This window comes from Perognathus longimembris, chromosome 5 (assembly GCF_023159225.1).
Source record: "Perognathus longimembris pacificus isolate PPM17 chromosome 5, ASM2315922v1, whole genome shotgun sequence".
Lineage (NCBI taxonomy): Eukaryota > Metazoa > Chordata > Mammalia > Rodentia > Heteromyidae > Perognathus > Perognathus longimembris.
This window is the reverse complement of record NC_063165.1, coordinates 55,912,820-55,928,083: the sequence shown is the minus strand read 5'-3', so window position 1 is coordinate 55,928,083 and position 15,264 is coordinate 55,912,820. Positions and strand designations below refer to the sequence as shown.

Genomic DNA, 15,264 nt, shown 5'->3' with positions numbered 1-15,264 from the left:
CTCTTCTCAGTTTTGAGGTTGATAAAGCAGTTTCCCCCATTTTTAAAATCATGTTAAACTTGGGCCCTGCCTCCCCTGTGTAAGAGTTCACTCCCTCATTACGTTAATGTGCATTTTATTTTTCACATCCCTCTACCTCCTCTCAGACCTGCCAAGGTCAAGGAGGGCCAGGGAGTTGGGTTCTGGATGCTCAGGATCTCATAGACTGCAAAGTGAAGTGAAGACTGTGAAGCAGAGGAAGGAGAAACCAAGACATCCACTGGAGAGCTTGGAAGAGTTGGAAGAACGTTGTTCCTCAGAGACATCCTTGACATCCACTAATTGGAGAAAAGTAAGGGACGATCCCCAAATTACCAGGGAGCAGCAGGAAAGGAAGCAATCTAATCAAGAGAGGTCTCGGAGACCTCCACTTCCCAAGATTAGTGGTGAGGTGTTTCTGAGCTCTGGGAGTGATGACTGCGAGGCTCACAATGGCCATCAAACTCGGAATTGGGCAAAGCAGTCCCGACACCAAGACCCACTTTCACCCAAGACCTCACAGAAATCGGGGCTTCACTTCAAGGAAGCTGTATATGGGAGGGACCATGGGCAAAGTGAGCACAGAGAAAGGAGACACAGGCCCAGGACTCCTCCCTTCTCAGAGAGAGAAGAGCTGTACCACTTCCATGACCCAGGTAATAAAGGACAGCCCCATTGGAAGTCCTGATTTTATATGTATATATTACACAATGCATTTCATAAGCATATTAAGTAACCTTTCTTCCTCTGTGGTTTGTACTCATGTCTGTTGAAACAAATCCTGACACCAAACACTGTGCAAGTCTGGAGGAGCAAGGAAAACATTTGTGCCTTTCTCCTTCTGTGATGAGGAAAAACTGATTCCTCAGAAGTTCTTCCAGTGAGATACATTGATGCCTAGGAGGGTTCTACCAGGCCCTGGTTTCAGGTGAACATGCCCAAACCTCTGCACTTCTTCATTTGAGAAGACCTAATCAAATGTCCTGAATTTCTGGTTTTATTTCAGTGAACCCAGAAGATGTGGTGATAAGTACTTAATAGGATTTGTGTTTTGATAAAAGTGAGAGCACTCGAATTTCTAGACCTCATCTTTCACTTGTAAAATGAGGAGTTGGGTAGTCAAATCTTTTAAGACAGTATTTCCAAATTCTGGGCCTCAGATTATTTTCAACATAGAATGAAAAATAGGTGATTCCCTGACAAGATCAATTTCTGACTTAGTTTGGGCATGTTTTAGACTTCCATTCTTACAAAATTAAAGTTTAAAAGTCATTGCTCTTAAGTTACATTTTATGCTCTTTCTCAAATTGTAACTCTACAGATGTTTGTAAAGTATCAACATGTGTAAGGTCTTGGTACCTATAAATGAATTAGACATGAGCCTTAAGTTTTCGTCACCTCTGAGACTTAACATTGAAGTCTGTCTGTCACCCCCTAGTGATGAATTGCTTTTTGTGCTGTCTGGAACAAATCTGAGATGAGACTTTTCCCTGGAGCTAAGATGCTGTCATAACAGCATACTGTCTGATGTTTTAGTAGACCCTGCTCACCATCCTTGGTTTCATTGAACTCTCACTGAAGTTTCACAGAGATGGATAAGTTATCAGGAAGGAGTGGAATATAAAGGAGGAACCTGCTATGGCCCAGTTATACTTTACTTGTGGCTGGGAAGGTGGTTTCAAGGTTTCAGATTTAGATTGATTCTATGGGTTTTCCTATCCTACTGACTGTGATGGAAGGACTTAGTTACAAGGAGAATTAAAATTTAGTTTACCAAGCCACAAATCTACCACAAATACACCTGTTTTGGGATTTATGCTTTAGTCTGAGCCTCAAAAGGTTAAGCCTTTGATGGATATGTAAACATATATTTGCCAAATCAGAGATGAAGAAAGAACAGTGGAGAATAGAACTATAGGCAAATGCTGTTTTATTTTGCTATGACAAGAGCTTTAAAAACAGTGTAGCTAGTCTGTATTAAAATTATTAAAATGTGAATTGTGAAGTATTTGTTTTATTGCAGTCAGCCTGCCTTATATATTTTACCTTTCCAGGCCAGGTTGTCATTTGAATTCACAACCTTTCTGGAATAGTTCAGAAGAGTCATACTATGTACTTGCTGTTGGGGGTAGAAAAAAACCTGAACAAAACAAAACCACCACAACAAAACCCATAGTTCTTAAGGCTATTAGCATCAGCCAAAGTTTTATTTAACTCAATAATGAAGAAACTCAAAGGATGACAGTTTTTTCCAAGAACTTTTACACAGCATCATTCATAGAGTCAGTTGAAAAAGTAACATAAAACTAAATTGCTAAACTAGATAGTTGGTTGGTTAACTTCTTACAGGGCAGTCAAATCATACCTAGCCTTTGAAACACATTTCTCTGTTGAACTGCACTTTTAAATAGCTTATCACTTTTGCAAGTTATCCTCTTTCTATCCTCTGAAGGCTATTTATTACCTGCTTTATCTGTTGTTAATGGTTTGTCAAATGTACTTGACATTCCCTTCATGTGAGATGAATTTAAAAAATACATGATATCAAATGTATTAGTCATTGTGCGATTTTGTTTCAAGGTTGGAATAAATTTATCTTGCAGTACTTTCATCAATCTAATATTCCTACATGATATCAAATCTATTGGTCACCATGTAATTTTGTTTCAAGCTTGGAATAAATTTATCTTGCAGTACTTTCAGCACTCTATCTTATTCAGAGACATTAAAAAGGATGCTTTATTTGTATTCATTTTGGGAAGTTGTGTTCTCAAACTGAATGATTAACAGAAAAACAAGAAACAATTAGATTAGTGTCTCAGGGCTAAGGATGTATATAGTCGTAAAAATGTTTGTCTAGCATGGCAGTGTCCTGGGTCTCACCCGAAAAACACATAGACACACAGACACAGACACAGACACACACACACACACACACACACAGACACACACACACACACACACACACACACACACACACACACACACGACAGAATTTATGGTTCACCTGATTGGAATTTCAGGCTGCCCAAATGAAGCCAGCCATTCAGTTAATTGCCTATAATTCACTATGTCTTAAACGAGTTTTAAAAACATCTCTGCTTCTGTAATGAATGCTTCTCACAGAGCTACTGTGGTTCCTTACTTGGGTTTATAGAACTCTTAAATCACCTGAGTAGAGAGAGCACTTATAAAGACTAGGAAGTCATGTAAATGCAAGAATTCAGTTTAATGAGAATTACCAATTCCAACAATATAGCAAGGATTTGAATTATTTCCCCTGAGTATTTTGACTTTTACCAAATTGTCATTCTTTTTTAATTGCTGGTAGTTACAATCTTATCAGTTTGTCAAAATAATTAAAAACATTCATTTCACTATATATTTGATAGAATTCAATGTCTTTGATAGATTTGACCTTTTTATATTTACTATAATGGTGATATACAGAAGGATTACAGTTGTGTAAGTGAGGTAAAGACTACATTGCTTTTTATACAATGTCACCCCTTCCCTCCCTCTCATAGATTTTAAGGCAAAATATTTTCTTGGTTAATTCTGTCTTCTTAGAGTACTATCCTTTGAACTCAGGGTCCTGCACCTGTTAGGTAGGCAGTCCAACCACTTGAGCCATGTCCTCAATCCTAGTGAAGAAAGTAATGTCTTAAAATGCAAGCATTTCCTTCTCTAACTGGATATAGATAGCAAAATGGGAGAAGCTTGGCATATTGTTGTGAGCGAGGCTGTGGATTGTGCACTGCTTGCCTTTTTTCTATAGATTGGAGCATGGTATAACAGCATATCTGTCCATTCATCTCCTCCAGTGCTAAGGTCCTCATGTAGTTTTATTTACTTTCCCAATGTCTACCTTTCTAGACAGTTCCAGAATACTCAGAGAAATCCCACTTATGTATAGTCTGTTCTTGGGAGCATCTATTTTTTTTTCGTCCCAAACTAGTCAGAAATACAGCACAGCATAGCATAAGATCTAGAAGCCCTAGATATAATTTGAAGTGATCTGTATTAGTCAGTTCCTTAATAAGTATGAAGAGAAGAAACTCAGATTTATATTCACTTTTTAAAGAAATGGTAAAAGTAAATGCATGTAAGTCTGCTTTTGAATTTACCACAGTGTTAGATTGAACCTCTACAAAAATAAACTTAATAAGATACCCTACTTTTGGTGTGTGTTTGTGTAGGCATGTGTGTGCATGTGCATGTGTCTGTTTTAACAAGAGAATCATGTATGACGAGGCTTTTTGATAATCATTTTAATTTACTTTGATGGAGGCATACATTTAGTGGTTCTAACCACTACTTGCAAGTAAGAGTCAGCTGGAAAGTCTTGAAGCAAATAAACTTTACACAAGGCCAGAGCTCACCCAGCCTTCTCAAATTAGAATTTCTAGGGTTTTGGACAAATACCTTTATATTTCTAAAGCACTCCCAAGAAATTTTAATATATCAATATGTCAGTGGCTTGTAGCACCACTGACATAAAGAGATAGGTAATTGCGAATACATTTTCTTCCTTCAGTGTCCGTTTATTGAAAGTCACTATTCCAGATCTCTGAAACTGTTCACTGCATTTAATATTTTGAGAATTTCTGAGCACAGTACATTCATGCTATTAAGTAAGTATAATTTAAAGCAGGGTACCTAGGAAATACCTACAAAATGGAAACAACCATTAACATTTGCTGTAATTAATAACCACTAAAGGAATAGGTAGATTATGCCTGTAATATGTCAAAGTAAAAAGCCAGAAATGCAGGACTTCTTAGTCTTTCGTGTTCCTTTCTCCCCAGAATAGGATTCTGTCAGTGTACTCTGATGTTTCTTGTATATTATGTCTTCCCTAACATTTAGTAATGACATTAAATAGTGGATCAGAAGCCATTGTTGGGCTAACATATTTTCAGGTAACTTACAGTTGTATTCCTGTCTCCTCTTTAGTGAGATAAGTAGCCTATGAGACTAGAAGAAGCTTCTCTTTCACTGCTGTCTTGGTGAATTAGCCTTTCAGAACTGATGCTGTAACCTTTTTCTTTAAATTCTTTTTCTTTTCAGTGACTTCTTTATTTCCATTTCCTATTTTGTGAAGGAGGTTTCGTGCATGATTCTCTGCTGTTGAAGAAATATGTGAGAGGGATTTTTATCAGGACAGTTTGGTTATCTATCACCACTCTCATGCTTCGAGAAAAGTGTGTTTGAGATGTACTCCACACTAAATTCTGGTATGGAGGCTGTATGATCAGTTGTAGATAATAATGGGAACCTGTATCTGTTTACAGTTGCCTTATTATATTGAGTTTCTTTTAGGAATGAAGCCAAGAGTGATGAAAGAATCTATCTCTACTCCATCTCGAGTGACCCACCGGGATCAGGAGTGGTATGATGCTGAGATTGCCAGAAAACTCCAAGAAGAAGAACTTTTGGTAAGCACATTTCAGGGGAAAAGTTTAGTTGAATTAGTGTGTGTGTGTGTGTGTGTGTGTGTGTGTGTGTGTGTGTGTGTGTGTGTGTGTGTGTATTGACTAACAATTCAATTACATTGTGATGTTATAGGGATTATGAAATGGCTCAATAGCCCTTATCATTCGAGAACTATAGACAGTGTTATAGTGCATTGTTATTTCCTCATCCACAACTAGAACCTGTGGTCCCAATGACTAGGGCCAAGTGTAGTCCAAAAAGTTCAATGGGAAGTCCTGAAATAACAACTACCAACTTTTAATAATAATATAGTGCTACATGTATTCTTTTAATATTGTTCATCTTTCTGGACCTAATTTGTAAACTAAGCTTTCTCCTAACTCTATGTATGTGTGTATAGGAAACATGTAGTAGACTGTCTTTGGAGTCAGATACCCTGAGGGCATGGGAATGTGTCCTGGTGGAGAGGGGGACTTCCATTACTTGCTGAGTAAGCATTAGCAACACAACTCTTATGTACCAAGCTCTGCATTATTAAGTTCTGGCAATTTTCTTCAGAAACTGTTCTAGATTTGATCAAATATACCCCTGCTCTGGCCAGTGAAAGTATGCCAGAGTATTAGCAACTCACAGCTAATTTTCATTGCCAGTTCTTTTTTTTTTTTAATTAATTTTTTTATGTGTGCCAGTACTGGGACTTGAATTCAGTCAGAGCCTCAGCACTGTCCCTGAGCTGTTTTGCTCAAGTCTTGTGCTCTACCACTTGAGCCACAGCTCTGCTTCCGGCTTCTTAGTGGTTAATTGGGTTTAACAGTCTCACAGACTTTCCTGTGTTGGCTGGCTTGGAACTGCAGTCTTCAGATTTCCACTTCCTGCATAGCTAGGATTACAGGTGTGAGCCACTGGCACCCGATGCCAGTTGAAGATTTTTTTTTTTTTTTTAAATAGAAAGCATAGATTCCAATGAAATGACTTTCGTGTGTCTGTTTTCTCTAACACAGGCTACCCAGGTGGACATGAGAGCTGCTCAAGTCGCCCAGGATGAGGTAAGTTCATGTCAATGAGTTTATTAACATGGTATTTCTTTAAAAACATCCCAGTAATTTCCACACTAACTCTGTAGGTAATGATAGTGACTGGATTTTGTTTAGGAAATTGCTCGACTTCTAATGGCTGAAGAAAAGAAAGCATATAAAAAAGCCAAAGATCGGGAGAAGTCCTCTTTGGACAAAAGAAAGCATGACCCTGAATCAAAGGTAGAATTTAAATATTTTTTGGTGTGTGTTTGTTTTGTTTTAATTAGAAATAAAATAAAAAATGAAAAGGGATTGTGTTTATAGGGTAAGTTCTCCAAATGTATTTAGGATATACATAGTAATCTCTATTACCTATGAATCTAATGTGTGAGAAGTTGTTTCATTATGAAAATTTCCTGAAGACAGCAATGTGAAAGTTACAGCTGAGGTTGAGAAAATTCATTCTTTGCATTTTGACAACTGAGTTGCAGACGCTTCTGGTCATGAATGATCTTAGTTTTCATATACGCAGGTAGTAAGAAAAGGTAGCATCTCATATGCTTCCAACATTTTCTCAGACATATTCTTTCTCTGACTACATGTTGTATTGTTCTGCATCTCTTCCATTAGCTGGCCCTTTTGTGTTTTGTTGTAACTTCATTTATGGAAGACTGATAGATTGCTATCATGACAGTCATTATATTATATCACAGTGTAAGGACTCTTTAGCATGAGTTTCCTCATTAATCTGGTAAAAGACAAAATAGACAATGACTACAAATCATTCTGAAATAATTTGATTGCTGTATATAGTGATTTCAAGTTTTGTTTAGCAAACTGCTTTCAATGACTGTGTAGAGCCAACCATTCTGGACCAATGTGGAAACACAAAGAGCTCTTATCCATTAAGTCCACTTGTAAACAGTGAATACATATAAGGTCAAGCTGAATAAAAGAGCAGATGAAGAAGAGAATTCATGCAGTAAAACCATTGTTTGGAGGGAGTTGACACTGAGCTTGTCACAGTGCATTCATGATCCAGTTGATAGTTACCACTCTTCTCTCTCAGAAATCCTCCCTTGGGTCTCTGGTCCTACTTGATAGCATCAGTAATGGTTATAAGGCAAAAGAAGACATGCTGAAATTATTGCTCTGCTGTTTCCTTTGGTTCACTTACCAAGTATTAGTCTTGAAGCAAAGTATTATTTCCACATTACTTAGGTTTAGTTAGCTCTGCCTTACCCTCTAGATATTCAAGGTCTTTTCTCAGTTGCTTTTGCCAGTTACTCAGTTTCTTTGTTAACTAGAAAAGGATAAGTATTTTATGGATTAAAAAATCAGAAAAGTCACAGGGTAATAAACACTTGGCTAGGAACCTTATGACATCTGTGATTAACAAATAATATAACTAGTACTGGTACTGTTCCTTTGATGGAGTATTGACTTGCATATTCCTTAGGGATCTGGTTAAAAAAATCATCAGTCCTAAGTCAAAATGTACAGAAGAAAACTTGAAATCCCAGACCTAATCTTCCAGTTCTTAATGTGTTTCTATAAAACTCTTAATGTTAATAATCTGTGGCCTTGTGGGTTGGCATGTTTGTGTGTCTAGTTATCATCTGACTGTCCTGACAGCTTTTTATTTTAAACTGAAATGGCTATATTATAAAAATGCTTTATTGCTTAAATAAAAGTAAGCTAAAATTGCTGAAGAAAACCTTGACATGGTGTGTATATTTCTTAAATCTTATTTGTGTGTGTGTGTGTTGTTGTTGTTGTTGTTGTTTTTCTGTTCCTAGTCAAAATCATCTAAATCAACACACCCAAAGTCAAAGGAGAGTGATGAATCTCATCGTTCTAAGAATGACAGGTCAGCAAGGTAAGATGATACTTGAAAAGCAGAATGAGCAAGTACAGTATAGGTAAGTAAAGAAATACCCAGTTCCCTGAGAGAACTTGTTTAGAGAAGAGATACAAAATCTGTCATTCTGAGGTGGTATCGAGTATTACAGTGTTATAAGTGAAGAATATTTTATGGAAAGTGAGATGTATAAAGAACATGTGGCTTTTTTTTCTTGAGGACTAATTCATATCTCTGTACTTTAGCATTTATGTATTTAAAACCAGAGCTAGGGAGAGAGGATATTAACTATTTTTCTAAATAAAATCTCATTTTAAATTGTTACTGGATCTCTTCGTGGTTACAATGTTAGTACATGCCATTTAAAAATGCTCAATTTAAATATGCCCATACTCATTCCAGTGCAACACAAAGGGCTCTTATCCATGAAGTCCAATTATAATGAATAGCAATGAGCTCTACATTTTGGAAAGCTTCAGTGAAGTGTGGAATCTTTCACCACCAAGAAATGATAGATGTTTGAGGAGAAAGGTGTATTTACGTTGATGTAAACATTACACGACACATACTTGTGTCAAGACATCACTTCATCCTTTTAAATGTATGTATTTTTTATGTTTTTAACCTCTGAAATATATATGTACTAGCTGCTCATGTAGACTTGCACTGAGAACAAATTGAGATAATCTATGTAGAATTCCCAGCAAGGGAGTCTTCACTATCCACACAGGTTTATATCTACCTTCCTGGTGCTAGGGATAGGAAGAAATATTTGAATCCTCTTGTGTCAGTTTCTACATTACATAGTCCATGGTACCAAACTGACTTTAATTTTATAAACCTCAAGATTATATCTTATAATTATTCAATACAATATTAACTTCACGTGGTTCTATGTTTTAATGTAAGACTTGAATACATCTTTGAGAAAAAAAAAGAACGAGAGGGTGTTTGTTTGTGCTGGTTCTGGACTTGAATTCAGCCTGGGTGCTATCCCTTAACTTTTTGCTTAAGGCAGGTATTCTCAGGTATTCTACCACTTGAGCCACAGCTCCACTTTTGGCATTTTGTTGGTTAATTGGAGATAAGTGTCTCATGGACTTGTGCCTGTCTGGGCTAGATTGGAAGCAAGATCCTCAGATTTCAGCCTCCCAAGTAGCTACAGGCAAGAGCTACCAGAGCCTGGCACAGTGAGAAGTTTTGATTAAAATCTTTATCAATACAAAATATTTGCAAAAATCTGTATTGAGTACAAAATAATAAAGTTTAGAATAATAAAACCACTTGAACTTAATGTTAGTGCTTTTTTTTTTAGTGAAAACTAGTTTATTTTAAAATTAAGTGCATAGCACTCATCTAGTTCCATTGGTGTAGACTTTAGCACCGTACTCGCTATTTGTAATTTATGTCATACACAGATACATTTTGGTTTACAGTCTGTACTTGAGTAGTGTTTTTTCCAGTAGACTTTGATAAAGCTCTTTATACATACCATTAATCTTTTCACAGTACACATCTGATGGTACAGTAATTAAAAAGAAACAAAAATCTTCAAAGACTAATCAATAAACAGCTCTACATATCTTCCCCCCCATGCTAACAGTTGCTGAATTGTATTTATATTGAAACATAATGTTTTAAAAACCCATTTCCAGCACAACAAAGAAAAAAATAATGTTCATTTTTACAAATAGAAGCCAGCAACCTTGAATCCAATTTTCATTATTGTAACTACCTAAGTAATTCTATGAGTATAAGATAATTGGGATAAAGATCCTAACTTGAAACAGCAACCAGTGCCTGTGGTAATTTAATGTCTTGTCAAATGGTTTTATTGATTGGTTTATACGTCTCTTGTTATAGAAAAATATACCTTTTTGAAAAGTTTATTAACACTTTTCCAATTTTTATTTTAAAAAGCTAAAGAACACTGGATTAATTTTTTCTTTTTTTTGAAGGGGGAGCTTAGAATAAGATAATTGGTTAATTGATTACTATTGCAGCATACCCAGGGTAGGGTGGGTTTTTAAAACAGTGTTTTCTTTTTTATATAAAAAGTTATGTATGTATTACATAGAAAGTTGAAACTATTTTTAGACCTATTTTGCCACCTAGTGGACAAAGGAATTTGGCCTGTGAAATTTTGTTTTTCAAAGTATCTTTTCTTCCTCTATCCTTACTGGCCTCTCGCTGTCTTGACTCCATTGTTTTTTCCTTCCTTAATTTCTTTTCTTCTGTTCTTTTATTTCTTCCTTTCTTTCTTTTTTGGTAAAACCTACAAGAACAAAATAATTGCTTTTTAATGGCAGAGTCATATCTCATATGCCTTTCTTTCACTTGCACTGGGCCACAGGCATGTAAGGTGTTGAGATACTTGTTTATTTCAATTATGTCCATCAAAACACAGGAAGAATAGGCTAAAATAATTGATTTAAGTTCATGCAACTATCTAGGAGGTTCAGTGAGATTTTTGGAGCATTTTGACTTTGCATTTCTGCAGAAAATATTTTTAACCTGTGTAACTCAATGAAAGTTGGGATTATAGTTACTACTACTTAGATATCTTTTAAAATTCGGCTTTTCTTCAGGACACACCCAGCTATTGTGACAGAAGCCGAGGGTCCAGATTGCACACACTTTACAAACCAGCACAATTCCACTCGTCACTTCTCAAAATCAGAGTCTGCTCATAAAGGTAGGTAGAGTAGAGTATATGTGATCAAATCCTACTTTTTTTTTCCTTTTATAAGCTTTATCCTGTGGAAAATAAAGTACTGTTTTCTTATCTTTTACTTTTTTTTTCTTTTTTTTGGCCAGTCCTGGGTCTTGAACTCAGGGCCTGAGCACTGTCTCTGGCCTGTTTTTACTCAAGGCTAGCACTCTGCCACTTGAGCCACAGTGCCACTTCTGGCCGTTTTCTATATATGTGGTGCTGAGGAATCGAACCCAGGGCTTCATGTATACAAGGCGAGCACTCTTGCCAGTAGGCCATATTCCTAGACCAAGTACTGTTTTTTGATTGCTGGAGTAAATTAAATTATCTTTTCCTACATCATTATATTGTTCCTTATTTGTTGAAATGTAATCAAAGAGAAATAACTAAAAAGCAAAAGCACCTTAAAGTGAATACAAAATTTTCTATGTATTTGCATTTTCCTATGAGAGTAGTTATAACTTTCATTTAGATCTATTGGGCTGCTTTTTAAAATCCAGGTTTAGCATTTGAATAGGTAAATTTGAATTCTGAGACGTTTGAATGCTGACTTGCTATTCAAAAAGTATTAGACTCTTGTAGGATTTTACATGTCAGATTCTTGGGTTAGGGATCCTCAGCTGTTAGTCTATGCAAATATTCCAAATATCTGAAAAGCTCTGAAATATGAAAAACAGTTGTGTCCCTGGGATTGTGGAAAAAATATTAGTCTGTATGGATTCTTAATTTCCACCAGCCTGTGTTTACAGATTAGATTTCAAATAAGTACATGTACATGCCACATAAGTGTTTACGCGGAGAGAAATGAAATAAAGAAAATGAATAATATAGATGCCTAAATTGGATTACCCCTTAAAATGGCAAGATATAGATATACACACACACGTATATATTCATGTATGTGTATCTTTATGAAAGTTGTAAAATGAAATAAAGACATAGCTTCTTATATTAACGTCCTCATTTGCAAAGTAGAGGCGATGTAAATTTAATGCAGAATTGTTAATACCACATAAAATGAGTACTTTGAAGTTTGTAGTAGATTTTAGGTTTCATTAATAGATGTGTTATGATACAATTTTTAAGGATTTATCCAATGATACTTTAATTGCTAAAGCTTTCCTTCCCCCATTGATATCCACCTAATATTGAAACTAAGATAAAAGACGTTGTATAAAAGATGAGGCTAGTTGGACATTGAACACAATTTATCAAAAGAATTCACCTGTCATAATTTTCATCTGTTGGTGGAATGTCAGCATTCCTAATTTAATTGGAAATTATTGGTATTTTTCTGTTTCAAATGCTGTGTTCATTACTCTTTTTTGGGGGAGACAGGGAACAAATAAAATGGTCATATTAAAGTAACAATTGACTCTGTAGATACTTTATGATCAAAACGAAAAGAAGGGCCACTTGAAGTACATAAACATGAAGATAAATTACTTTGCTTAAGCAGAGAAAACGTACTGAGATTCAGAGATATGTTTTTCCTAATTGTTTTTGCTTTTTCTCTTCCCAACCCAGGCTTCCATTACAAGCAGTAAAAATCTAGGAAGCTGTCTTGAAAATGGACTCACTGTAGCACATACCTGGATGATACAGATTGTATGCCACATTTGTTTTTATCCCTCTGTGTTTGCATTCCTAGGATTTATTCTCAAGTGCTTTTTGTAACTATCAGTAATTTCAATTCCTATTGAATGTTTTTGCTATTTCTGATCACTTGGGCAGTATAAGAAAATGTAGCTTTGGGGTAGGGGCCACCACAGTGCTACATGTATATTTCCTGGGATACGGTTTCCACATGCTCCATAACATGGTTTGTTGATCATGGAGTATTGACACCTAAGGACTAGGCTTTATGTAGCAGTGTAGCAGCTAGAATTCAAGTCAGAGGTATCATTGGCTGAAACACAGAATAAAAGAATATGAGGTAGCTCTTGGAGTTTGGAAGATGTTTGGAAGGACAGAGCTTTAATTTTTATTCTCAGGAAGATAGAATATTATGACCATAAAGTATTTAAAAAAGAAACACCAGCGTCATTTGAAATTAATTGTTCTGAATACATGGACCATATATATATTTATAAGCACCACTGGGATAATTGGCCTGTATACCATATTTAATACTTACTATGTTGTTGCTTCTGCAATAGCAAGGCTCTCAGAAGAAAACAAGCAAAGAACATTTCTTAGCATTTATTGTCAAGAACTTCATTCCCTGAAATCTTAATTCATCCATTTGTAAAATCAGCTGAAAACTTAAGACAAAAAAACAAAATAATAATCTTTATATCCTTTGTTTTGCTTTTGCTTTTAGAAAGAGCTAAGGGGATGAAAGTAGATCATTTTAAAAGAAAAGATTCTGTAAATCTTTCTGATGGCTATAGACTGAAGGTTTCCTCTTGCTTGAAAGAGCATTATTTGTTGGAAACTTCTCAATAATGCTTTATTTCCCAGTTAATAATCAACATGAAATTGAATTTTATGGAGTGGTTCTTTACTAAGTATTTGATTCCACATATTGTATTCATTTTTACAAGTGGGGCCTTCTCTTCGAAATTCGGATCAGTGTGGCTGCAGACTCATGGACATGTTTATTTATATAATTTATCATACTTCTCTGTTCACATACATGGCAGTCAAGCCATAATTAACATATCCTTTCAGCTTGATTTCCTGCTCTTTTTCACTGTATGAATTTGTCTTTTGTTATACATGGAATTTATTTAGGAAGGAAATATGTAAGTGTCTAGAGAAAGAAGTGTTAACGTTTCCTGTCCTGGGAACTGCCTTCTATTTGCCTTATTTTCCAGACATTCTAAATATTGGGCAGAATTCAGAGAAGGTATTTCAAACAGATTCCCAGAGTGGATTTGGATCTCTCATGTTGAGAAAGACCTTTGGTTTCATAAAGTTTCTTTTTTATTGTAGGGACTTAAGTAAAAGGCACCTGAGAATTACATGGAAAAATATGAAACCTGAAATTGTCTAGTCACTTTGAGAAAATAAAGGAAAGGGAAAAATAACAGGACTTAAGCAGTTATAATGAAATGAATATAGAAAAGTCTCCATTTCATGGAGGGAAGGGAAGACAAAAATGAAGGCTAGTGGCAAGCCGATATCCATGCAGAGATGTTAATATCCACAGCACAGCCTTGGTGACTTAAAGTAATGGCTAGATTTTCTTTTATCTTCCCTGTGATTTTTATTCATGCTTTAAAATGGTAACTTTAAATTCAGAAAACACACCTGTATTTTTATTTGATTATTAGGCAAATTATTTGCCATATTTTTACTTTATAAATGTTTATTTTTCTATATCACATAGTGATCAGTTTTACTTTTGAAACTCAGCATTTTTTTCTTGGCTCTTCATGTACTTTATTCAGTCCTATTTATTGTGAAATGTTAGCTGGATACACTTCAGTCAACAGATGTCAGGCCACCTACCACACGAGAGTACTAGGCTTCCAGCTCTTGGTGAATGAACACACAGAGCAGTGCCCTTGTGACAGCCAATTCAACATCAGCATTGAAAACGTGTCACTTTTTATTAGGTTTTTTAAAAGAGTAGAATTTTAAAATATTTTATCTTTATTTTATTTTTTGTAAAACAAACACTTTTTTAAGAGTCTCAGTAATTATTTACCTGTGAATTCATAAGATAGAAATTTGTCAGTTATATTTCATTCTTTCTTATTCCATTAATGTAATAATTATCTTTGAAATGACAGAAGCAACTAACAGCTGTGCTGTGATAAACTGCCTATCTTCACTGTGTTTCCTGCTTTTTTACTTTGACATTTACTTTGTCATCAATATGGATACATTTATTTTGTTACTATTCTTGCTGCTGGAACACAGGCAACTTAATTTTTAGGCCCACAATGTGTTATGAGTTACATATTATACTACTACCAATGGCAGAAGTTCTTTCTGCTACTAAGTTTCTGCTCTCTGGAAGCCAAACCCTATTACCACCTGTGTTGCTGATGAGCGCACGGGATGTTAAGGTACCTAGCTTTTTAGGGCTACTTGACATGTATTCCCTCTCTTCCACCTGGCCTTTTATCAATGATTACCTAGGAGAGAGATCAAATGAAGTCAGCTTCAATGTCTGACATGAAAAAGCAAAGCAAACATCTCTAGTAAATTTTTAAGGTTGAGTTTATTTTCCTGAGAGACTGGGTGGTTCCTCTACATGCTCTAAAAAA

At 35.6% G+C, this 15,264-nt stretch overlaps 1 protein-coding gene across 3 annotated transcripts in view; it reads left to right on the top strand.

Moving 5' to 3' along the window:
- Positions 1-14,124, top strand: part of Ccdc50 (coiled-coil domain containing 50) — a 57,917-nt gene extending 43,793 nt beyond the window's left edge. The window contains exons 6-12 of one of the 3 annotated variants that reach the window (XM_048346941.1): positions 147-674; positions 5,341-5,456; positions 6,456-6,500; positions 6,606-6,710; positions 8,270-8,349; positions 10,920-11,026; positions 12,572-14,124. In XM_048346941.1, coding sequence (XP_048202898.1) covers positions 147-674; positions 5,341-5,456; positions 6,456-6,500; positions 6,606-6,710; positions 8,270-8,349; positions 10,920-11,026; positions 12,572-12,591 — 1,001 coding nt within the window. In that variant the 3' untranslated portion in view covers positions 12,592-14,124. Of the gene's footprint in view, positions 1-146; positions 675-5,340; positions 5,457-6,455; positions 6,501-6,605; positions 6,711-8,269; positions 8,350-10,919; positions 11,027-12,571 lie in introns of those variants that run through there. The other 2 variants (XM_048346943.1, XM_048346942.1) reach the window with 2 other exon arrangements.
- Positions 14,125-15,264: the final 1,140 nt, after the last annotated feature.